The sequence below is a fragment of the Verticillium alfalfae genome, genomic scaffold, assembly GCF_000150825.1.
Source record: "Verticillium alfalfae VaMs.102 supercont1.3 genomic scaffold, whole genome shotgun sequence".
In the NCBI taxonomy this organism is placed as follows: Eukaryota; Fungi; Ascomycota; class Sordariomycetes; order Glomerellales; family Plectosphaerellaceae; genus Verticillium; species Verticillium alfalfae.
This window is the reverse complement of record NW_003315036.1, coordinates 18,818-42,653: the sequence shown is the minus strand read 5'-3', so window position 1 is coordinate 42,653 and position 23,836 is coordinate 18,818. Positions and strand designations below refer to the sequence as shown.

The 23,836-nt window shown below is 53.9% G+C and overlaps 10 protein-coding genes across 10 annotated transcripts; 8 read left to right on the top strand and 2 right to left on the bottom strand.

Annotated features, from left to right (window-relative positions):
- Positions 1-31: 31 nt before the first annotated feature.
- Positions 32-1,570, bottom strand: VDBG_02527 (histone-lysine N-methyltransferase SET9; the record flags this gene model as incomplete). The annotated part of the gene is made up of 2 exons (XM_003006342.1): positions 32-1,417; positions 1,472-1,570. 2 exons carry the CDS (start codon positions 1,568-1,570, stop codon positions 32-34), a joined length of 1,485 nt encoding a protein of 494 aa, XP_003006388.1.
- Positions 1,571-2,337: 767 nt separating this feature from the next.
- On the top strand, positions 2,338-3,084 carry VDBG_02526 (mitochondrial 54S ribosomal protein YmL38/YmL34; the record flags this gene model as incomplete). The annotated part of the gene is made up of 3 exons (XM_003006341.1): positions 2,338-2,412; positions 2,466-2,550; positions 2,629-3,084. The coding sequence occupies 3 exons, from the start codon at positions 2,398-2,400 to the stop codon at positions 2,913-2,915; spliced, it is 387 nt and encodes a 128-aa protein (XP_003006387.1).
- Positions 3,085-3,554: 470 nt separating this feature from the next.
- VDBG_02525 (DNA-directed RNA polymerase II subunit RPB9) lies at positions 3,555-4,785 on the top strand (the record flags this gene model as incomplete). Its single annotated transcript, XM_003006340.1, has 3 exons — positions 3,555-3,854; positions 4,304-4,393; positions 4,453-4,785. 3 exons carry the CDS (start codon positions 3,600-3,602, stop codon positions 4,504-4,506), a joined length of 399 nt encoding a protein of 132 aa, XP_003006386.1.
- Positions 4,786-5,090: 305 nt separating this feature from the next.
- On the top strand, positions 5,091-6,208 carry VDBG_02524 (peptidyl-prolyl cis-trans isomerase ssp-1; the record flags this gene model as incomplete). The annotated part of the gene is made up of 3 exons (XM_003006339.1): positions 5,091-5,298; positions 5,399-5,919; positions 5,982-6,208. 3 exons carry the CDS (start codon positions 5,296-5,298, stop codon positions 5,989-5,991), a joined length of 534 nt encoding a protein of 177 aa, XP_003006385.1.
- A 165-nt stretch (positions 6,209-6,373) lies between these two features.
- VDBG_02523 (conserved hypothetical protein) lies at positions 6,374-8,326 on the bottom strand (the record flags this gene model as incomplete). Its single annotated transcript, XM_003006338.1, has 3 exons — positions 6,374-7,839; positions 7,897-8,008; positions 8,072-8,326. The coding sequence occupies 3 exons, from the start codon at positions 8,324-8,326 to the stop codon at positions 6,374-6,376; spliced, it is 1,833 nt and encodes a 610-aa protein (XP_003006384.1).
- A 2,690-nt stretch (positions 8,327-11,016) lies between these two features.
- Positions 11,017-12,501, top strand: VDBG_02522 (conserved hypothetical protein; the record flags this gene model as incomplete). Its single annotated transcript, XM_003006337.1, has 3 exons — positions 11,017-11,278; positions 11,619-11,890; positions 12,016-12,501. 3 exons carry the CDS (start codon positions 11,017-11,019, stop codon positions 12,499-12,501), a joined length of 1,020 nt encoding a protein of 339 aa, XP_003006383.1.
- Positions 12,502-15,306: 2,805 nt separating this feature from the next.
- On the top strand, positions 15,307-17,359 carry VDBG_02521 (sulfur controller 2; the record flags this gene model as incomplete). Its single annotated transcript, XM_003006336.1, has 3 exons — positions 15,307-15,608; positions 15,665-17,006; positions 17,063-17,359. 3 exons carry the CDS (start codon positions 15,307-15,309, stop codon positions 17,357-17,359), a joined length of 1,941 nt encoding a protein of 646 aa, XP_003006382.1.
- Positions 17,360-18,082: 723 nt separating this feature from the next.
- On the top strand, positions 18,083-19,319 carry VDBG_02520 (high-affinity nickel transport protein nic1; the record flags this gene model as incomplete). The annotated part of the gene is made up of 2 exons (XM_003006335.1): positions 18,083-18,782; positions 18,898-19,319. 2 exons carry the CDS (start codon positions 18,083-18,085, stop codon positions 19,317-19,319), a joined length of 1,122 nt encoding a protein of 373 aa, XP_003006381.1.
- A 957-nt stretch (positions 19,320-20,276) lies between these two features.
- On the top strand, positions 20,277-21,784 carry VDBG_02519 (conserved hypothetical protein; the record flags this gene model as incomplete). Its single annotated transcript, XM_003006334.1, has 3 exons — positions 20,277-20,373; positions 20,452-20,591; positions 20,648-21,784. 3 exons carry the CDS (start codon positions 20,277-20,279, stop codon positions 21,782-21,784), a joined length of 1,374 nt encoding a protein of 457 aa, XP_003006380.1.
- A 492-nt stretch (positions 21,785-22,276) lies between these two features.
- VDBG_02518 (conserved hypothetical protein) lies at positions 22,277-23,776 on the top strand (the record flags this gene model as incomplete). Its single annotated transcript, XM_003006333.1, has 3 exons — positions 22,277-22,357; positions 22,410-23,588; positions 23,717-23,776. The coding sequence occupies 3 exons, from the start codon at positions 22,277-22,279 to the stop codon at positions 23,774-23,776; spliced, it is 1,320 nt and encodes a 439-aa protein (XP_003006379.1).
- Between the last annotated feature and the right edge of the window lie 60 nt (positions 23,777-23,836).

Sequence of the window (23,836 nt, the reverse complement as noted above, 5' to 3'; positions counted from 1 at the left end):
TCAAGTTTTGCAACAACTGGGTCGGGATCGGTCACTGGCTCCGTTGTGGCGCCGAGATGGCGTGGTTCGTAGTATTTGCGAGTTCTTGAGAGGAGGGGGGTGATGGCGGGTTGCAAAGAGATGCGATTGAAAGAGGTCTGGTGCTGGGCGGGGTGTCATCGAGAGGCCTGTCAGACTGTGTAGTGACCGTAATGTTTGCGGGCGAGGAGAAAAGTGAAATTTGTGTCAGCGTCGTGCTAGACCGCTCATCTGTCTCCTCTCGCTTCAAAAGAGAGAAATCATCCTTGCGAACCACCAGAGGCTTGAGCAAGTGTCGTTCAGGGCTCTGCCTTTCCGGCTCAGTGATATCAGTAGATGCGCCATGATCAGTGCTGGACAAGGAGTGGCTGCGAGGCGAACCAGCAGAGCTACTCCTCGAGCTTTCTGGCTCAATAGGCGCAGGGATAGCGTTGTTTGAAGAGAGTTTCGATTTCTTCGCAGGCGTGATCGGTGGGGTCAGGGTATTGAGAGTTCGCTTCTTGGTTGCAGCGGGCGGTAGCGGTGATTCTGCAGCCGCAGAGTCATTGACAGATGGGTTGTGATCTGACTTGCGCCCTCGGCGAGACTTCGAAACACGTGGTCGTATATCGGCACTAACAGAAGGCGTACGCGAAGTGCGATCAACACTATCATCTCGCCTTCGTCGCCGCAGCAAGTAACCCTCAGCCGAATGGTCCTCTATGCTCCTTTTCACTGTCGTATCCTCTTCGTTATGCCATCCGTTTGCTTGTCTCCTTTCGCAAGTACTACACAAACACTCGCAATTGTCCTCGCCAAAGTAGCTGTCGGCATAGGTGACGGTAATTTCGTCGCCGACGTCGATGTTGGTGGTCGCAATGATCTCGATACCAGCTTGTCCAGTAGTTACAAGCTTCGCATTAGCCTTGCAATCGTGGTTGGCGAACCTGGCTGGGCCCATGAACAAGCTTGCGCACTTGTTTCTTGATGAAATGATAATGCTGAAATCCTTCTTCCGCGCGGTCATCTCACGCTCTTCTTCGGGTGTGATCATAACTTGAACACCAGAAAGATACTTGACTGTCTCATTCCTGGCAATGAAGCGGCGAGCTGTAATGGCGGCTTCATGGGATACAATAGTATAACGATTGGTCGAGTTGACTTCGAAGGGGCAGTCAGGAAGGTACAGATTCAAGTATCGGCGCAGATGTCCCCTGAAATCAGCCTTCTCCTTATCGGTCTTGAGTGAATTGCAGAACTTTCGGAGTCCATCAGTCGTGAGCAGATTGCGTTCGGCGGCGTCGATGTCCTTATTTAGAACGAGGTCGGTCTGTATGATCTTGGCAATTTCCTCTTCGCGCACACCGCGCGAAGCATGGTAAGAAGATCGATTTTTGGGAATCGTTGTCCAGTAGAATACCTGAGGTCAGTCAACAATGCGGTGCTATACAAGAATACTGGTGCGGCCACCCACGTGATCCACAATGGCATCGGTAAGGATGTCATCGTATGTGGCCAGTTGTGTCAAGGTCAGCGCCTGCTTGCGTGCCGACAACGCCTTAGAGGGAGGCATTGCGGGTGAGCCTCGATGATGCGCCGCTTGGTCAAGGCTCGGGGACCAAGGCGCTCAGCCGATGGCAATACGGCCGTCAGAGGAGCGAGGAACACGGCTCCAGGCACATGCGACGTGAGAGGCCCAACTGTCGCATTCGTTTGAGAGGAGAATTGGTGGACGACGCGAAGCCAAATTGACAATCGTGGGAATTTCTGGCTGCCGATAGAGATGGATGGGGGTCGCCGCGGCAATTAATTGTAGGAGCTGTGATGTGGTGGCAGAAGGTAGTCGAGTCAATCTTGCGGTTTTGAGGTATCAACAAAGCCACTGAAGAGGTATTAACCGAATGGGCGGTCGTGAGCTTCTAAGCGAAACGATAAAAAACCACGGAAATGAGTGAATTGTCGGCCTGGGCAAAGTTGCAGGTGGACGAGGGCGCGTTTCTGTGGACGGAGGTTTGGCTCGTCTCATAGAGTGACGACGACGGGGGAAGGAGCGAAAGGGGATGTAAGGATAGAGGTCCAAGGCTGTTGCCGTTGCTGCCCGGTTGCTAATTACTCTAACAATGAAAGCCAACGAATGATGTGCAGCAGGACATTAACCACCCCTGGAACGTATCGACAGCCAGTGTGACGGTGCCGGCAAGCTGATGTAATCATGTACCTACGCCTCCTGCATCAGTTGGTTACGAACGGAGAAATGGAAACACGTAATTCCGGAGAAGCTCGGACCCATCCAACATCTACAATTTGATGCCTCTGTTGACGGGATAGATCTGGATCACTACGTTAGGGGGAACTTCTGCGGTAGACCGAAACCTCGTTAAGAGGACGACACAAGCCAAGATGATTCAATTAAAGGTTGGTTCCATAGGCTGCAATTTTCCCTTTTTTTGATCCTAAACAGCTTTCAGACAATGCTCAACTGCATCGACAACTCGGGCGCTGCCCTCGTCGAATGCGCCATGGTCATCGGGCGCAAGGGCGCTGCTCGCATTGGTATGTCCTCCCTCTCTTTCAAGATGGCACCAAACTTAGGATTGCTTGGCTAGATTTAATTACTGATACCTCCTCCAGGCGACCGTATCGTCGTCGTTGTTCAGAAGCACCGAGGCACCGACAATGCAGGGTCCTCAAGCGCCAACAAGGTTAAGCGTGGAGATATGCGACATGCCATCGTGGTCCGCACCAAGGCGAAGTCACAGAGACGTGACGGCAGTGTGGTTCGCTTCGACGACAATGCTTGCGTCCTTATCAACAAGGCGGGAGACCCGGTTGGAACGCGTATCAACGGAGTGGTCGGAGCTGAGCTCAGGCGCAAGCAGTGGAGCAAAATCCTGTCAATGGCGCCGATGCATGCATAGCGGGTGTGGTGGAAGGAGGCGCATTGCAAAATGTGAGCGTCCGTTGCTGTGAGGAATACTGTAGGATTGCCGTCTCGGAAGGAGACCGAGGCCGGCGTGTACCATATGAATGCATGAGCTGGCGTTCAAGGATATGATATCAGACTCCAATCAACTCGTTCGTTGTTGCAAACCGAGTTCTATGGAGCACTCGGGGAGTGCTATGTGTCAAGCTACCTAGGATGTGCCGACTGTCTACTGATGATAAGTGTGCCTTCTGGCACAGGTCTTTGTGCAGCTCGTCTAGACCAAACTAAACGGAACACTACTGTCAATTGATTTCCAATGTGTTTCACGTTGGATATCATGCGGAGCCTCATTCGGGGACTGAATCCCTTTGGGTAACATAGCCAAAGCCAATTGTTAGTTGTTCAAGACCAAAAAATTGGCAAGGAAGGATGGTAGCCACTCACCCAACCCAGGCCCCCACCAGCCGCGCTGGACTGTTGGCAGCGCGGCGACGCTAGTTGCTAACCTTGCCACGCATCGATCGGTCAGCAAGGCGTTATCCTTTCACCTACAACAACCTTACCTGTTCTTGCCAGAGTTGCGCAAACCCTCTCAAGCAATCACACGACAACTCGAGATAAACCTGTGCGACGAATCTCACCGATAGACCTATCCGCCCTCCTCCTTGTTGTCGTCATGTCGTCTCCGAAGTCCGCCACTGACGAGGACACGCGCGGAAAGCCTGTCGAGCAGATCACGTTCCGCTTCTGCTCGGAGTGCTCGAACATGCTCTACCCTAAGCAGGACGATAACTCGCATCGTCTGCAGTTCACATGTCGTACATGTCACTACACCGAAGAAGCACAATCGAGTTGCGTCTTTCGCAATGTTATGAACAACGCGGCTGGCGAGACGGCTGGCGTCACGCAGGATGTTGGTTCTGACCCAACTGTACGTGTATCTTTGCTGCTTTCAAGAAATTCCTGCAATAGGCAAGAGTTCTGCGCTCTTGCGAATCCGATACGCAAGTGCGCTCACGACGGAATCCGCGACGACGACACACGGCTATCAGGAACGTACCCCACAGCCTGCGATCGAATGGTGGATTCTAACCCATGCCGAATGTTATGGGTTCAATACGAATGATATACCGAAACGTTTTTTCTTACATCAAACTGTGCCAACCTTTTCCAAGTGTTGACCCGTATTCTACCACGACATCTCTTTACCGACCTCTGGGGTCTCTCCGCGGCACTCACCACGACCAACGCAACCGTCGTAATCCCATATGATTAGACTCCATGGCTGGCAGAGACAGCCCGTGGTCTTGACAGCTCGCTTGGATGAAATGTGCTCAGTGTGTCCTCAGGGCGAACTTGCTGACCAGATATTCCATACAGCTTCCGCGCGAGATTATTTCCTGCCCGTCTTGCAGCCACAATGAGGCTGTCTTCTTTCAATCTCAGCAGCGAAGTGCGGAGACTGGTATGGTGAGTCTCATCGTCACATGTACCATTGCCAGAGGGGAATACTGACTATCGCTAACCAGAAACTATTCTACGTTTGCTGCGAATGTGGCCATATTTTCCAAACACAAAATTAGGCTCCATGACGAATTTACGATACCCGATGGTTGGCGAGAAGAGAGGAGGAATGAGAGAGATAGAGAGAGAGACACGCGGGAGTTACAAGGCGTTCTGGAGACCAAAAACATAAAGACATGCATTACCTGGCAAGGTGTTAAGTGTATCATGATGATGGCGTGGGAGACCAGTAGATGTCAAGGACGCGACAGGGACTTTGCCCAACATTACACCTGCTCTCGCGTGACGTTGCCCCTCCAAATTTAGGATGGCTCTGGTGAAGAATGGAACCAGTGACCAAGATGCAACCAGCTGCCACACACAGTGCCGCCAAGGCCGGCTGAGAGGACGCAGTGCGAAGGTAATATCCAAGACCAGCGGACCTTAGCACCCGCGTGATCCCTCTGAATGAAGTGGGTTGCACACCAATGGCATGACTTGAAACATGTCTACCCTTGCTCCTGTCTACCCCACCCCCGCTGTTGTAACGCTATCGGGTTGGCCTGGCTCTCCTCACTGGTAGAAGCCCCTAGATGGGCTGGGACTTCCCCGCTGCAAGACCTTGAAGCTGACACCCGGCAACCACGAGGTCAGCTTAGAATGCAAACACTGAAGGGGCACCCACGCGCGGCACGTCATCTGTGGATTCCATCCCCTTCCACTTGCTCTGCGTGGAGGCCCATTTGACTTGACCTGCGGCCAATTCTTCATTGTCATCTTGCATCGATCAAAATTTCCCATCATCTGGTGTTGTAGGCCCCTTGGAGCGACCGTTCACCAACGTCTTACCACCAACCTCTGTCGCAATAATGGTACGGACTCTAGTCAAAACCCGATTTCCCTCAACCTCCCTCCCTGAGCCGGTCTCGTGCAGGCAGAACTGTTGGCGAATGGCTACTCACTCTGCCCCAGGCTGACGCCGGACTTCCTCCTAACTGGGAGGTCCGTCACTCGAACTCGAAGAACCTCCCGTACTACTTCAATACAACCGACAAGGTCTCCCGCTGGGAGCCGCCCCCAGGCACCGACACAGAGAAACTCAAGCATTACATGGCCACCCATCACTCAGCATCGACATCGCGTCCTGCTGATGGTCCTGTACCTGATGGCAAGATTCGCGCCGCCCACCTGCTTGTGAAGCACGAAGGCAGCCGCCGTCCCTCCTCTTGGCGTCAAGAGAAGATCGACCGCACAAAGGAGGACGCGTACAGCATCATTCGCGGTTACGAGGAGAAGATCAAAAGTGGCCAGAGCAGCCTTGGCGATCTTGCTGTGACCGAGAGTGATTGCAGCAGCGCGAGGAAGCGCGGCGACCTGGGCTACTTTGGCCAGGGAGACATGCAGCGCGAGTTCGAGGAGGCAGCCTTTGCGCTGAAGGTTGGTGAAGTCAGCGGTATCATTGAAACGGCGAGCGGTCTCCATCTGATTGAAAGGTCCGGCCAACCCCCACCCGTTCGCTTGCCCATAATTTCACTGCTGACATGACATAACACAGGCTGGAGTAGAACCACCCGTCGGAACATGCAAATGGAAATAGCTTTCACTGAGCTCGCAGATGGAGGCAAGAGCCTCGTCCCGAATCAAGGCGTTCAGAAATTACGGGGGAAAAGAAGAGGTCCTCCGAAGGCCGTCGTCAATTAAACGTATTTGTACAGGTGCGAGGCCTAGAGCCAGCTGATTATCTATCATTAGGGCATGCCTCGTATCGTAACTCGTGTCCTCATCTGGCATTTGGCACGCCGACCACCCAAGCTTTCAAGAGGAAAGACCTTGCCCTGACGCCTTGAAAGCTCGCAGTGGTGTGGGTGCCTGATGTCAATCCTGATGCCATCCATGTCTACAAGCTGGAATACAACCCACCCCCCTCCCCATCATGATGACCCTTGATTATGCAACCAGAGCCTTCAAAGTCTTAACAGAAGGCTGGACACCTGTGAAGACCACTGTCATGACCCCAAAGACCGTCATGGAAAGAACGGAGTACGGCGCCGCGCGGCTCCTCCGCTGATAAAGGTAGGAAACCCCCATAGCTGCGCCGTTGATGCCAATGGCTGTGCCCGCGGCGATAGTGCGCGCGCCGTCCGTATTGGAGTCGACTGTTTCAAGATTCGTGCTGTTGGGCTCATCCGCGGGAATGCCGAGGCGCTTCAGCGCGTATGGATACAACAGCTGGCCGAATATGCCATTGCTGACGACTAGGGCCGCATTGATGACCTGGTTGCCGCCGAGGGAATCCATTGCTGGACGAGCTAGCGCAAGTGTTGTGCACCGCGCTGCAAAAGCCAAGGCCTCGGGGGGTGCGAGGCCGAAGGCCTTGGCGAGAAGTGTTGAGACGAAGACATTGATAGCAGCCGATACGGCGGAGACGATACACACGGCGAGTCCTGCACGCGAGGCTAACTGCGCGCGACATTCGTACAGCTTGAAACCCCAGACGACGATACCGCACTCAAGAATGGCAAGAGCGCCGTCGCCAGCACCGAAGTGATTGGGCTGATGTTGGTTTAGCCTATACTGACCAACAATGTGTGACCAGAGGTCCGAAAGGTTGGTTCCGGAAGAAAACTCGCCTAGAAGGTCGAAGAGAGGCGTGGATGTGGCGGCGGCTTTGGCACGAGTGTATGCCATCATGAGCAAAATGGTTATGAGAACGGGGTTCATGAGAGTTGTGAGCACGAGCATCACTGCCGCGGGCATTCGAGGCGTCCGAGAGAGCAGGTTCTCGTCGGACAGGACCATCTGCAGCTTGCCGGCACTGACCCATACGAACCAGAGCATGCAGCCATCAAGGATACGGTTGTCGCCGGTTGCGAGGGAGACCGGAATACCGAGAACAACCAGAAAAACTGCTGGGAGCAGGACAGAGTAGCTTCTCTGGAAAGCAACAAGCCACTGCTGACCTACATGCTCTCGATGCTGTTCAGTTGGGGCCGTCCATGGATAAGGTGACTGCTGATCTGGTGACTCTCTGGTCACTATCGGGCATTCAGGCTTTGGAGAGTCGATTTTGTGATCGTCAGACTCGGGGCTGTTCGACGAAGCTTGGATTTCTGACCCCAGCTCCTCTCTGTCGTCGGTTAAGTACTCCATCATGGAGTCTCGAAGGGTCATGGTGTCGGAGGGACGGCATCCCACGTCGGCAGGCAGCTCGAGACGAGGCGGCTGCTCGGAGACTGGCACTTGGACTGGCTGAGCCTGGGTAGATGACCAGGGCGTCTTCTCCTCTTCAGTACTAGCTGGGTCATGCTCTGAGACTGACGGCGGCGAGGGTCGCCGAGGTAAATGAAGCATGCCTGCGACGAAGGCCCAGGCGAGCAGAAAGACCAAGACCCAGAATATTATGTTTGTTGAGACTGATTTCGGTATTAGTTGTGCGTCCGGGACGCTACCGTGTAGTGGAAGGTACGTACGAAAGTTGCCAATGACCTTGCCAATACCCTTGGCTCCCAGTGACTCCTCCCTGCTGATAGCAACAATAGGCACGGGAAACCCAACACCGAGGTTCTTATTGATGAAGTCGATCTGTTAAGTTTTCTTCCATCAGTATACGCGCTTGTGCAGGTATGAGTCCAAGTCATGGCTCACCTTCGACTTGATTCTCGTCATGTAGAACCTCTCAGTGGAGTCACAAAACCTGCTCAGGGCAAGCATGAAGACGAACACCATGACCATGCCAACAATGGCAGACAGGAACTGAATGTCGATTAGCCGCAAGGCAAGACTGAGGCACCAGATGAGGATCTCGCTGAGGACGCAGATGGCGATGACCCAGAAGATCTCGCCCAGCTTCCGCGTGGCGCTGAGGCCCAGGACTTTCCAAGTGGATCGCTTGGAGCGCATCTGTGTGGCTCGGTGAGCTAGAATGTATGGGACATTGAGAACAGCATTTTTCAACTGTCTAAGACAGCGTTTGAGACAGCGGGAAGAGTCGATGATTAAATGTCCCCAGCGGGATTGAATGTTGTTGGCCATGCTAGGCTCGTCCGACGTCGTATGACAAGGCCGCGGGCGCTCTGATCCAGAACTGACTTGTAGGAGGCGACTGCAGAAGACGGTAGGAAGAGAGACATGAACACACGAAGCAGTCTCGAGGTCTTGTTACACCACTGTCTTCGAGGGGCGGCAACCTCGACCCGTTAGAGACCACCGAGTACTAGACGTGAGATTTCGATGCTCTCAAGCCGATAGCAGAGGTGATGAGGTAACAACTGTCGAAGTTGAGCCTGCGAGAAGAGTAGGAGCTGAAATTGTGGGAGATGTGACCACTTCCGATGTTGAGCGTGGTAAGAAGGTGGCCCAGCGTGGTTAACGAAGGGCTTTGGGGCGGGGCAATATGCTGCAAGATCAGGGCGACTCAGCGATTCTTCAGTGCGGTACTACAAACGACTGATTCGAGCTTAACAGCCTGTTAACGTGGAAAGTCAACAGAAGAAAACGGCAAGTAGGCGCCGCGGCGACCAGGAGGAGCAGGGTGTTGCCCAGGGTGTGCGGTTGCGGGATGGCTATTCACGAAAGCACAGTGATTAGAAGTTCATGGCGGTTACCAGGGCTAGAAGAGCATGACGGCGCGTTGCCAGTGGAAAACAATGCATCTTGGGACAGACGATTCTCCGGAAAAGGAGCTGCATGCATTGGTTTATCGATGAACTGAGGTCCACGGTGATGGTCTTGACCTTTGCCAAGACTGAAAGGCCAACATGGACAACAAGTCTTACCTCGCAAATGTACAAAGCGGTGTGTGCAGAAGCCGGCCGTTTGTCTATCCTTCTGGAGGGAGCATTTGCCGATGCCACGAGCCACGGAGGTAAATGCACACCTTAAAGGCCTAGGTAGCTACCTCAACCCAGACCTGGCAAGTGAGGCACCTAGGTAGTGATTGGTACACGGCTTATGGAAGTGCTTGACATTGCAGCAATCCAACCAACGAGTGGTGATAGATATCTCTCAAAGCAACACCCAAGCTTGCTGAGGTGACTTATCGGAAGAATTCCAGCACCGACGACTTGCTGCCTCCGTCGAACCACAGAATACGATACCAGCAACGATCAATCCTTGTGTAGCCCAATGTCTACCACTGTCCGTCATGGAAGGGGGGGGGGGGGGCTACCTGTCGCCTCTGGCGGAGGTGACTCGCAAGTCTTACCATGGAGAAGCTCTAATGTATAATGTGAGGCGAGACATGCTGAGAGATGGGAACGTCGAAGCGGGTTGGAGTTGCCTTCATTTCACAGAAACATCAGCAAACGGTGACCATAGGGCTGGGACAAAAAGGCAAACGGGCCCAAGCTCAGGCCGTGATGAGCGCGGGACAGCGGAATAGACCGGCGAGGAGGATTCCGAGCGATATTTTACGGCATGCACCCGGTGAGGCAACGCTTGAATTGGCAAATGCCTACCTTTGAGGTAGGAACATCGTCTTGGCCTCGAGAAACTGGTCATAACCCTGGTCTGGCAGATGAGAGAACGCCCCGCGGTGGCTTGGAACTCGGCTTCTCACAGCTGCCACCACTTGCACAGCCTGCCAATGCCATGGAGCAATAGAGGGGCAGCAACCTGCCTCTACTGGGACAAACACGTGATTAGCTGCTGCCAGTGGACGATGTCAGCGTTTGGCTAGCGCCCTAGCTGACATGTACCAGGGGTAAGTATTCCGAGGACGACAATTCATCACTTGTTCTACCAGCCCTACCACATTGCGGCGGCCGGAGACCAATAGTATAGTATTCCTAACAACTCGAAGCGGCGTGTGGGCCCAGCCAGAGCCCTCTGCGTTTTGTGGTGCGGAGTAATCTTCGTCAACCCGCCTGACTCGCCCCGATCTGGCGTTGATGCAAACGCTCCTCAGCAACTCCAGCCTAAGTCAATCCCTATTGGCACCGCCCAGCAACGACTCACAAACCATTCGCGGCTGCACTCAGGCGGCGGTGTGTTCCGATCAGGGAGCATTCTGCTTTGTCGAATGCTGTGGATCAGCGCACTAGGCGGGACCCAGCAATAGGCTCTGCCCGTGTCTCGGATCATCAACGGGCGACGAGGTTCGGATGACCGTCACCTGTCAATCACTTGTTCTCGTCTCATTGACCGAGGACGCCTGCGCATAAAAATTCGGATGGGCAGACTGTTGGTCTCCCGTCACCCTACAATACCGTATTCAAACGCGCCTTTTGCAAGTAATCAAGGCGACACCAATCACCACTACCTTGGCAGAGGACCCCTGGACACCAGACAAACTAAGCGCACCCTGAGCCCTAAATCGAAGCCTCATAAACTCGGCTCAGCCCGACACGTAAGAAGTGGAACTGTGAAAGACCACTGAATTCTCGAGGATGGACTTGACGGCACTGAGAGACCTTCTTTCTAGGTATGGGAGGAGCACTTTGCCCGATGACAGTGTACTGCAGGATGTACTGAACGACTCAACTCATGGTACGGCATTCAAGGAGTGGATCAGCACGCACCTCGGCACTGAAAATCTTCTCTCCCAGGACGAGCTCTCTCTGTAACATCGCCTTATCCCTGTTCCACTTATCATGGTCTCACTGTGCACCAGGTACTTGTCGCTCGACCAAGCTGGGCTGGTCGACGAGCTCGTGGCATCCAGAGAATTAGCCACAGTCGAGGCGATAGGGGAGGCTGAGCTTAGGGCCGCGGTCCAGGAGCTCGACTGCTCCACGACCATCATAAACAAGCAGACTGAGATGTTGAGGCAACACCACAACGCCTTGGCTAAGCTTGCGGATAGTAACGCTAAGTCGACGGAGTCACGTCGGGAGATGGAGGCCACCAGGACTAGTAGGCGGGCAGCAGAGCGCCGTGCGCTTAGCTCAAAAGTAAATGTTGTAACGCATCTGGAGGTGTTCATGCTAACAGAGTTAGGTCGAGGAACTCTCGCAGTATCTGGGTTATAGGACATCAGATATGGGGCAGCAGGCAGCCATCACCACCGAAAGCATACATGAAGTGATCAAAGAAGCTTTGAGATCGGACGACAAGCTGCTTTCAAGCCTGCAAAAGCTGGGGTGGGAGCTCGACCCCGAAGACCCTGAGGAGTCGCAAAATGTTGCAACACTAAGAGAATGTTGTATGAGGTACTTATTTAACCATCCGTTATCATGTATTATGCCCCTGACAGCCCACAGGGTTATCAAGTACACCGTTGAGATGACACGTACCAAGCTTGACCGGACATATCTCGAAGCTCTTGAGTCGGCCCCTCGCAGCGAACACACGGATGCACCGGCTAGCGAAGTAAAAGCCTTACAAGAAGAGCTGGAGTCCCTCTATGCGGAGATACTTCCTGTCGCCCAGATGTCAGTTGAGCAGCAGTATCTTGAACCTGCCTTGAAGTCGCTTTCGGAAAAGAATGGGCAGTCCGTCGGTCGATCTATGGCTGCAATTTCATACGTGAGTATCTCAATGCTTTTTGTTGTTTAACGGCAATGTCATGCTAACGGCTTTAGATCCTTGTGTGCTTAGTATACCTCTTAGACAACATCAATCGCCTTGAGGCCCGAGTAGTCGCTGTCCAGTCCTACCAAGCTGCCGCAGCAACATTGGTCGATACAGCGAAGATGGAACTTGCTGTTCCTGCAGTAGCTGTGGCTCCCAAGAAGGCGCATCCAGTTCAGCCTGCCTCACCACCACGTGCTCGTGTCACGACGTCTACACCGGGACCCCGTCGTCGCCGCTCGTCTGGAACTTTCAATGTTGAGCCACCAATCGAGGCTCTTTTGCGACTTCTAACTATCAACCTTGCCACATCATCTGCAGATCCAAGCGATGGCCCTACTCTGCTAGAAACCCTTCGTGTCCTCTCGAGAGCCCGGGAGGGACGCGCAGCCAAGGCATACGATGTCACGCGCAACGCTCAGGAGTCATTCGAGCATTTCGGTTGTGACGCACCTCACCGACGCCCGACGCGCAGTGCAGCTGCTTTCGAGACAGCATTCTTGCTGAGACTTTCCTTTGAGGAAAGAAGTGAAAGCTCGTTGACTCTGAAGTCGAATGCCTCATAATCGAGCTAAGCCAAGCAAATCGCTGATATCCAGTCCAGAAATTGAACAGATAGATGCCGAGAGGGCTGGAATCGCCGGAGCCAACGGGGAGAAGCATAAGGAATTTGTACTTCGGTGGGTAGGATGACTTGGCTACCACTATCTTCTTACTCTACCATAAATAGACTCGCAGGCGAGGGACGGATGCACTTTCGCGACAGGCCATCTCTGCGGTAAACGAGCTTTTTCACATCACGCAGAATTGCATATTGACGGCCAGCTCCTGGCGTGTGACCTGATTCGAGAGTGCCTTTCAAGCCTGGCATCGCGTGGTCAGTAGTCAAATGCATGATGCTTAAATCATTGTTGATTGTCCATTTAATGCTATCATACTACAGTAGACAACGCGTGACGCTCGAAGGCAGCTCGTACTCTCCAAGGGCATTCTCGATCTCAGTCTTAGGACAGCTTGAAGTTCGTAATACGCGTTGTTATAGAGGCGATTGTTCCAGCATCTCAAGAAGTGGTCCGTAACGATCTGGATAAGCGACCGTAAGTGGTACTCGAGACACTCTAGGCACTCTGTGGCGGCGCTAGTACGGCGACAGTCCAGCATGGTCTGATACGATGCGTTTGCGCGGATGGCGTACCAATCGCTCTTATCGCCCTCTGCCCCCACTGGAGAATAGAAGCTGTGTCCTTGAAATCGAAGTTGGGGGTGGGACTGAACCTGCCTCACCTGGAGCTTCAGAAGCCTGTCGTTACCAGCAAACCGACCGGGCACGCATGCCCAGGGCCGATCAACAATTTTACCTTGGACAAGGCGCAATCGTGAACGTGGTTGTGTAACATGACCGTTAGGCCGAAAGCCGTGCTACCAGTGCTTGGAGAAACAAATTTGCGAATGGCACAATTGATGATTTGACAACTTTGATTGCGAGCTGTCATTGGGGGTGCTGACGGAAGGAGCTTCTCTGATGCAGTTAGTCAGCGGGTGCTATAAAACGTAGCCCTGGGGGCACGTTGACGATAATCTAAGCCAAATCCAACAACAATACTTATACACCTTACCAACCGTTTTTGGTGCGAGCAAACGCGGTCAGCCTTGGTGGATTGTCATTTGCGGCGGATTTTCGAGCTTATCCAAGGGATAAATCCCCAGGTGTGGTGAGGTCGGCCATGACTCCGGACATCGGCGTTGACTTGACCCACCATTCGATGGGCCTGGGAAAGTAATCAAACTCGGTAAGCATCTTAATCGCCTGATGTAGAAGGTTCCAGGGGACACAGATGGCGGGGGCTTGATGACACAAGTCAAGCCTGATGACATGTATCGGTGGTGCAATTTCCTTCACGTATCTTGAAGTACCGATATATCCTGTTCGCGTCTGGCGTAATGATGCATTGGGAAGGCAGCTGGGTGGAAGGAGGAATTTCGGGAAAAGTTGTTCGAGGCAAATGGCTGGTGTTGAATGAGCTAATCGAAGCCAAGACTGACGAAATCCCACCTGACCTTCCGAGTCGGGTCGCTCCTGTTAGTAACAAATGGCTAGGCGCCAGGCCTATGCGGTCGATTGGATGCTCAAAGTACGCAGGCTTTGAATGCGAGAAAGGTGATGAAAATCAGAAGAAAATCGATCGAGAATTGCTCTCGCGAGAGACATTCAACCCTTATCAATGTTTTCCCACGCATCCCTCGTCGTCTCCCCACGCACATCACCCACATCCCCCCGCGGCGCATCCCACGATGCCCATTGTGCCGGGAGAGCGCCAAGTCGTCCCCTAAACTTGCTACTCCCCCCCGCACTGGAGCTGGAAAGAATACGCCCCACCTTTTGTCTGGTAAAGAATGGACCCCAGCGATAACGCCATTTTCGCCCCAAAGCACCAAACCACCTCGAATCGCCGCCTTCGCCTTCGCTGATGACTGCCCGTCTGTCAATACACCCACGAGCCGCCTCTCAGATCTCCCCGTCCGATTCGTCTAAGACATAAACCTTCACGTGGGCTACTGCTTGTATATACGACCGACCACAAAAGCAACATAGGTCGACCACGGACCCAAGCAACGACGGGCAACCAGAGCAAAGACGAGTTTCTGCCTTCGCGATGACAACCTGTCCTACCGACCATTGATCATCAAACCTTCTTCGTTGCGCATCCCACCGGCATTGCGCTGTCGACCCCAGACGACACCGACCGCCTGGATTGCGTGCGCCGGCGATACACAGCCTTTCAGCCAGTCAACGTCTTCTCTGCGCCATCCCCCCACCGCAAACGCAATCCCCGGGTTGGCACGAGACACATAGCCAACACGTCCCTCTACCGAACGTTCCGCCAGGGAGCCTCCGTCTCCGCTCGTAGAGTACTGACAGGTACCTCACCAGGGGAAGGAGCACGCCATCCTGCTTCCTCGCCCAAACGACCAGCGCTTGTCTCGAGATATGGTTGACCGCCCCCTATGGTAGTGCCTGTCCATCACGACCACCCTTTCGCTTGACGCATCCCCGGCAGTCCGTCCGACGAAACACAACCAAGGCGGCGCTGTCTTTGCGATCCACGTCCTCCGATACGATACACACCATGTCTCGTCCGAGCACGTCAGCAGCCTCCACGGAAGCTTCCACCCAGACGGGAACCTCATCATCTTCGCACAGTCACCCTCATCACAGAAATGGCTCCATCTTCCACTCGCCCTCCCCCAACACTTCCTCCACCCTGACCGCAGTCAACAACAGCCATGTGATCACCGGCCAGCAGCCATTCAAAGATAACTGCGACCGACGCAGAGCACACGAAGACGAGCCGTCGAGGCTACCCGTAAACATGCCGACTCAGCTGTACACCCAGACCGTCACCCCCTTCCTGCGCGAGCACATACCCGGCATATATGCGCCCATCGGCAAGCCAGACACCCAAGCGTCCGAGGAGATCAAGAAAGAAAAGGATCCCAACAGCAAGTTTTGCTACCGACATCGACCCGATTCCAAATGTCGACGAGCTGCCGACGAAAGCAAGATGGTCAAGATTCAGCAGGAACTTGACACTCTACCAGCAGCAGACCAGCAAGCCATCACTCATGTGTGGTCGCTCTTCTCTGCTGCTCCTGCGCGGCACCGTGACCTGATGTAAGTCGGACTTTTGTGACCACGTGTCAGGACAATCGCTGACCTAGTCATCTCAGGCTGCAAGGTATCATTACGCAGTGCTGTTTCCCCCAGCTCTCAACCGTCTCGCGGGAGGTTCATGAACAACTGAAAATCGACTTCGTCGCCGCGCTTCCTGTGGAGATATCCTGGAAGGTCCTGAGCTACCTCGATACCGTCTCGTTATGCAAAGCAGCCCAGGTCAGCCGCCGCTGGCGTGACCTCGCGGACCACGACGTCGTCTGGCACCACATGTGCGAGCAGCATATCGATCGCAAGTGCACAAAGTGCGGCTGGGGCCTTCCCCTTCTTGAACGACAGAAGCTCCGTGACTGGCGACGGCAGCAGGAGCTGAAGAAGAGGCGAGAGGAAGAATCACATATCGCTGTTGCCACCTCCGCCACCACAAACGGATCGAAGAAGAGGGAGCTCGTCATCCGAGAGGACAGCCGCAAGAGAACCTGTCATAACGCCGTCGGCGAAGACGACTCCGTAAGCCAATCGGAACCCGACAAGAGATTTAGGCCATGGAAGAGCGTTTATCGAGACCGATGGAAGATCTCCTACAACTGGACGAGAGGGCGCTGCGCTGTCAAGACGTTCAAGGGGCATGAGAATGGCGTCACAGCGCTTCAGTTTGAAGACAACATACTCGTCACCGGTTCATACGACACGAAGATTAAGATTTGGAACATCGAGACAGGAGAAGAGATTCGAACATTGACGGGCCACACGATGGGCATTCGAGCTTTGAAGTTTGTCGACAACAAACTATTTAGTGGCAGTCTCGACAATACGATCAAGGTGTGGAACTGGCAGACCGGCGAATGCATTAGCACACTGCGTTGCCATTCCGAAGGTGTGATTTCGGTCGACTTTGATGGCAAGTGGCTCGCTTCCGGCTCCATCGATAAGTCGGTCAAAATTTTCAATTTTGATAGCAAGGAGACGTTCTCTCTGCGTGGCCATGACGATTGGGTCAACCATGTCCGGCTCGATCCGGTCTCACAAGTTGTATTTTCGGCTTCAGACGACTGCACTGTCAAGATTTGGGATCTGGAGAACAAAACATGCATCAAGACCCTTGAGGGTCACATGGGACAGGTTCAGCAAGTCTTGCTGATGCCGGAGGAGTTTGAGCCAGAAGAAGATCTCGTACCTGCCGACAGCGCTGACGCTGCCTCTGCCACGAGTGGCCGAAGCAGCACGCCGTCGGCATATGTTCACGCGGCCTCGACATTAGGCTCGTCGTTTCATGATCACGGTTCTTCCTGCCAAGATGATAGTCGCACCGCGTACGGTGCGGCATTCGCGAATAACCCCTCCAGGCCACTGCCGCCGCGGTACATCCTCACCGCTGGCTTAGACAACACTGTCAAGGTAGGTTCCTTTTCCAACCTGTTCTGCTGCGTGTGCAACTCGCTGACCTGTCTTAGCTTTGGTGTACGGCATCAGGCAAATGCCTCCGTACCATGTTTGGGCACGTCGAGGGCATCTGGGGTCTCGTCGGTGACTCATTGCGAATGGTGACCGGTGCGAATGATGCCATGGTCAAAATTTGGGATCCCCGATCTGGCAAGTGTGAGAGAACATTTACTGGCCATACGGGACCAGTAACATGCGTCGGACTCAGCGACAGCCGCATGGCGAGCGGCAGTGAAGACGGAGAAGTGCGGCTTTACAGTTTCGAAGCTGACGTGCCTCTTCTCGAAGAGTACGGCACCCCGACCTGATCTTCTTGGTCGGCTGGTGTTCTATGCACACCAAAACGTAATTTTCGATCTCGATTTAGGGTGATGGATATCGTTCAGGTTTGAGTTATGGATCTCAGGCGCAAGTTGGACGTGTCCTTGGGGATACGCATAAGAACGAGGGACGGCTGCACTGGTTGGGTTCTTGGGCGCTTGGGTTTTGTCGTGCATCCACAAAACAAGCATATTTGACGATTCGGCCAGGAAAAAGGTTACCGGCGCAGGGAATGGGATTGTTCTGATGAATGTGCGACGATAGGAAGGCATATCTGTGAGCCAAATAGAGAGCCGGATTTATTGATGATCATCTCCCAAGTGCTTCAGCTGTATGACCAACGATGCTTTGTCTTGGTGCATGTCAGCTCGCCATCCACCACTGACCTATGCTTTGTGTGTCGTGACGTATATCGGCTAGCTCTTGGGACAACTTTTTATTCTGCTGAGGTCCCTGCCTTGAGGTACACGACTGATGTGTTAGTGCAGATGGCCCCCACCTGGTCGGGATGGCGGGGTATGGCCAGCGTCGCCTTTGGGCGGGGTCCACCACCGACCGACCACTTCAGGGTGACAAAACATCTCACAGAACTTTTCGGTGCTCATTCCGCGAATTTGAGTCCTGCAAGAGGTTTTTCCAAAATCCCTTGTGGTCTTCACCTGTCACGAGATTGTGTCCTTGTCGACGCTATGGCGCGCTTCCGCATAACCATGCCGGCCCTCTTCAAGGGCCTCCCCGCATCGTCCCTTCGCATCATTGCCTTCCTTATCTCCGTCAATGTCGTTCTCTGGATCATTGCCGCCATCATACTCGCGGCACATCCTTCGCTTCTTTCTGCCGCCGCCCTCGCGTATGTCCTGGGACTTCGCCATGCCCTTGACGCTGATCACATCTCCGCAATCGACCTTATGACGCGTCGTCTCATCGCTTCGGGCCAGCGGCCTGTTTCAGTCGGGACCTTCTTCTCCCTCGGCCACAGCACCGTTGTTATCGTAACCTGTGTTGTCGTTGCCGCCACTAGCGGAGCTTTGCGGGACCGCTTTGATGGCCTCGCACGTGTTGGTAACATCGTTGGCACTGCCGTGAGCGCCACCTTCCTGCTCCTGCTTTGCGCGGGTAACGGCTGGGTGCTGTACCGGCTCATCCAGCAACTCCATGAGAGGCTAGAAGAAGAGAGGGCCACGGCGGTTCCAGATGCGAACAGCGGGAACGAAGACGAGCCTGTCGACGATGCGGTGCAGAATTTGCGGCTGGAAGGGGAAGGCTTCCTGGCCACCCTCTTTCGCAGGGTCTTCCGAATTGTTGACAGACCGTGGAAGATGTTTCCTCTGGGCATCTTGTTCGGACTTGGTTTCGACACGAGCTCCGAGATTGCTATTCTCGGCCTCTCGAGCGTACATGGAGCCCAAGGTACGAGCATCTGGCTCATCCTCATCTTTCCAGTACTGTTTACAGGTAATAAACCCCCGAGTCCCCCTCTCAAGACACGAACATACACACACGGGCACCACTGACTCTCCCACAGCGGGAATGTGCATGCTTGATACGACAGACGGTGCCCTCATGATGGCTCTTTACACCAACAAGGCCTTCTTCAAAGATCATGTCGCCATCCTCTACTATTCAATTGTTCTCACAGGCATCACCGTCTTCGTCTCGGCCTTTATTGGTCTCGTGCAGCTATTCACCCTCATCCAAAATATAGGCAATCTCGAGGGAGGATTTTGGGACGCAATCGAAGCCATCGGCGACAACTTTGACGTCATTGGTGCGTGCATTTGCGGGTTGTTCGTTATCATCGGCATAGGATCTATCGTGGTGTACCGTCCCTGGCGCAGGAGGGCCAACCGACAGGGCCGCCTGCAAGCTGTCCCAACTCCCAGCGACGACGATGAAGACGCAGGCGGGAGGCGGCATTCGGAGGAGCCACTACTGGGAAATCAATAGATCAACTGAGCAATCTGTTTTTGATCCGCGATTGTCTTTCTGATCGTGGCTTTTCGCCCTCTGAGTATCATATGGACTTCATCTGGCGATTCAGTTCGACTGCTTTGTACTGGTGATGCTCATAAGGTCACTCTATTGTAGGCAAAGGAGCTACCTTTGTCCCAGATCTGCCCAACCTTGATTCGAGGGCTTGAAGATCACTCACATCTGCCATGTGATAATATGATGAACCCTTCACAACGATTGTGCATCGGGCAGGTTTGTACCCTGAAGATAGCGGTGTCGTCGTTTCCACCCAACCCGCGCGATGTTGCAATCGTTACGCACGAATGATGATTGGCTGGTCCATAGGAGGGCCCAGAATTGACGTGAGGAGTCGTCAGCAGAGGCGACGCCTACCAGAACGGCCACCCCACTGTTGAACATCCAAAAAGGAGAAGCTTCACGTTGATTGTTCACTGTTGACTGAGTCATATACATTGGAGGATAAAGTACCTTATTTGGCATTCGTGAGACGTTCGTAGCTAGGTCTTGACCGGACTTGAGCATCTCCGGCGACTCCGATCGGCAGCCGCCGACACGATAGGCATGAGTGAGGTACCTACTTGAGATTGACAGAGCGGGGCCAGAGGATACCACCAAAAGATCTTTTCAATCAAGTGTGTCCAATGGATAATGGCCTAGCGGCTATCCGGCGCCCTTCAAGCAGACTGGCGATACCATGCTGCAGAGTTGGCTTGGCACGGCGCCGGTGCAAAACTCCCTCTCCAGGCCGTTCTGCAGCATATTACGCCAATAAAAAGGCGAACTTTCGACCCCTCACTGAAGATCGGCCCATATCAGAATCCAGGGTGCAGGAACTCCAATCGTACATATAAGTCAGGGCGTCTTCCTTGGCTACCCAAGCAGTCAGACCACCATTACTGCACTTCTCAAAACCACGCCTTAGTCTCCGCCATGTACACACAGCTCATTGCCGCCGTTGCTTGGTTGGCCAGCACAGCCACAGCTGAGACCGTCCACGGTGCAGTGGTTTTCAGTCGTCATGGAGATCGTAAGTCCTTCTGGGCCAGTCTTGAATGACTGACGACACCAGTCTCATCCTTCTTAGAACATGACTGACATGCGTAAGGCACGACCAAGTGGTACGGCGCTCAAAGGCTTACCAGCCTTGGTGCGTCACAAAACTTTCAAGTCGGCAGCGAGTACAGAGCCCGTTACCTGGATGCTAGCTCGTCCAGCCAAATCCTCGGCGTCTCTGCGGACCAATATGTTGGCTCGCAAATCTTTGCCAGCGCGCCCTGATCAGAGTATTCTTCTGAGCACAGCCACGGCGTTCCTCCAGGGCCTCTATCCTCCCTCTGCTTGACCTTGCCCCGGCGATTGCCACTCAAACTCTTAACAACGGCACGAACAGCACGAGTCCTCTCGATGGCTACCAGTACGTCCTGCTGCACGGCGTTGCCGACAACTCGCCCGACACAATCTGGATCAAGGGTGACGACGCCTGCCCGGCTTACGTGAATGCATCCAAGTCGTTCAAGACGAGCGAGCTTTTCACAGAGCGTGTTGAGGCTACGCGTGATTTCTACGGGGGCTTCTACGACGTCCTGAGCGAGGGTGTCTACAACCTCAAGCCCGAGAATATGACCTACGCCAAAGCCTACGATATCTTTGACCTCATCAATGTTGCGCGCATCCACAACATGACCTCAGCTGCTCGCAATGTTTCAGACGAGGATCTCTTCCAACTCCGCACCCTTGCCGATTCGGCGGAGCATGGCCTCAACTGGAACGAGTCGCAGCCCATGCGCGCTCTGGGTGCGGAGACACTTTCGGGTGCAGTTCTCTCGCAACTGAACCAGACTGTTGCGTCCAAGGGAAAGCTAAAGTTCTCCTTCCTGGCCGGAAGTTATGACACTTTTCTTGCTTTCTTTGGTCTAGCCGGCTTGCTCGAGGTTTCTGATAACTTTTACGGCCTGCCAGAATACGCTTCCACCATGTCGTTTGAGCTGTTCAGCGACGACGCTCAGGAATTTCCTGCGAACCCGGATGAAGATCTCCGCGTGCGCTGGCTGTTCAAGAATGGCACTGATGGCGATCTGACTGCCTTTCCTCTGTATGGCACTGGCGAGGACTCCCTTCCTTGGTCGCGCTTTGTCTCCGAGACGCGAAAGCGCGCCATCAGCGATGTTGGTACTTGGTGCAACAAGTGCTCAGCTGCTGAAGACTTTTGCGCCGCCTACGAGGATGATGCCAGTTCGCAGAGCGAGGGCAGCGACAACAATGGAAGCGGAGGCATGTCGAACGCTGTTGCTGGGGTTATCGGAGCCGTTGTAGCGCTGACCATCGCAGGCCTGGCGGCTGCTATCTTATTTTTCCTTCGTAGGCGCAAGGGCTCCGTTGCTTCCAGCAAGGATAGCGTGAAAAGCGTCGCTACCGACGCGAGCCGGACCAAGGTTTGAGTCTTCAGATTTCATCTAGTTACCGTGCCCTGAGTATTCGCTTGGAAGTGTCATGTTAGTCAACAGCGGAGACAAATGACACTGTAATGCCCAAGCAAACATGCTCCGGAACATATTTTCTGATAGCCTCACAGCGATTGTGGAAGAGAGAGAGACTTCGTTATGATACCAAGTGCGCCTTGCGGTGTGAAATGTGCCTCGGTGCCTGGGCGGTGGCTTGAAGCTGTTGCAGATCTGGCAGCGCTAAGCCCCGAGCACTGTGCTCACGCGGCAGACCAGGGGCCACAAGGCCACGGCGCAAGCCGTTCACCACAGAAGAAGGCCAAGCCAAGTCGCAAGGGCGTTTTCGAGGTGCAGCCCAGTCGTGTTATCCACAGCGCCAATTATTTTAGATTTGTTAAAGCTTAGGGTCCCGGTGCACGCTTCAGCCGCGACATGCTCTGACCAACGTAGACGCCCAAGCCCACAAAGACGTATCGATCTTTAATCGCCATGACCACGCAACCCATCTGCGTATTTGAGGATGTATGGACCAAGAATACGAAACGCATCCCGCTGCAGAAACCCGCCAGAGTAAGATAAACAACATTGAAATGCGGAGAATCAACCTGACTGTGGCCAACAGCAACACATTGAGCTGGCTGAGCTCTTTCTCAAGTTGCTACCACACCTTGGGACGAGCGAGAAGGGTGGAATAGACGATGAAGCGCTGGCGTACTCTGAATGGCGCTACATCGTGTACCTCCGTTTCCTCGACTACAGCCGATTGACGCCGAATGATCATCCCATCGTGATGCATGCTTGCCCTACTAATACTATCGGAACGGCAGTAAGACTGATACCCAGTAGGGATGTTGCCATGATCTGGTACTGTCATCTTATGAAGCCCTCGCGCTTTCATGGGCATTTGTGGGCTGGCAAAACCAGATTCAACCAAACTTTTGGTCTCATTCATCGCCATTTCCCAATGAGCAAGATCCTGTCTATGGACTGGTCGCCCAAAGAAACGCAACGAGCGTGGCGCAAGTACAATCAAATGACTGGAGGCGTAGGCCACGAACTCACGTATCAACTGTGGACGCACCCGCCATGGGAGGATACAAAGAGTAATCGCCGGCAGTCTGCCTCGGGTAGTCTACTCTCCCGTTTGCTGAAAAGGACTTCGATTCATAATGATGGGCAGCCAGGTCAGCCGAATAAGCCCATTGAGGCTGGTACTCCTTCCTGGGAAAAAAAGGCGTCTCCCTTTGAACGGCAGATCAAGATGCAGGTCTGGAATCGATGCGCCCTAGGCCCCAGCGTCGAGCTGCCCAGAGCGATGGATATCGCGTCATACACAGCCTTCCGGACAGGCAAGCGGTATGAGCGTTGCAAGTTACAAAGCAACCACGAGGAGTTCTCACAACAATGCGAGCTTTGCCCCTGGCCTTACTTGCAGGATCTCCGAGAGGACTTGGAGCGATCGATCCAGTATTGGAAAACTTTGGTCCGAGCCCGAGATGCGATTCCACGTTTCACCGAGGGGTTGGCCGAGGCCATCGGGGACTACAGGGACTTCGTGTTGATCTTCCGCGAGAGTATTGCCAGGTTCAAGCAGGGCCATTACGTATCCAAATTCGACCCCAAGGTCGTTGACAGGCATCCTGGAAGCCAACCGTCTGGCCCATCGAAAGCCCGCTTTGGCAAGCTGATGCCACCTACCTTGGAGGTCGATCTACTCTGGCGTACCCATCGACTGTTCCCTGGGCAGTATTGGGATTTCTCCCTGATCAGAGGCTTTTGGCTGATCGAGCCAGAGTGCACCGTAAGTGCCGACAGCGCGAGGGTGTTGCTCGCTGAAGCTCGACAGCTGTGGAAGAAGGCTGAGATTGAGCCCCCCACGACCAACTCTATAGATCACTGGCTCGAATCATACTTACCGGACTTCGCAAGACCGGCGCCAAAGGGGGTCGAACGGGAGCCCTTGGATGTGTTATTGAATGGACGCAATGAAGGAAAGTCTAGATTCGGGAGAAACGACGGGTATAGTCCGGGAGGCGGTGGTGGTGGAGT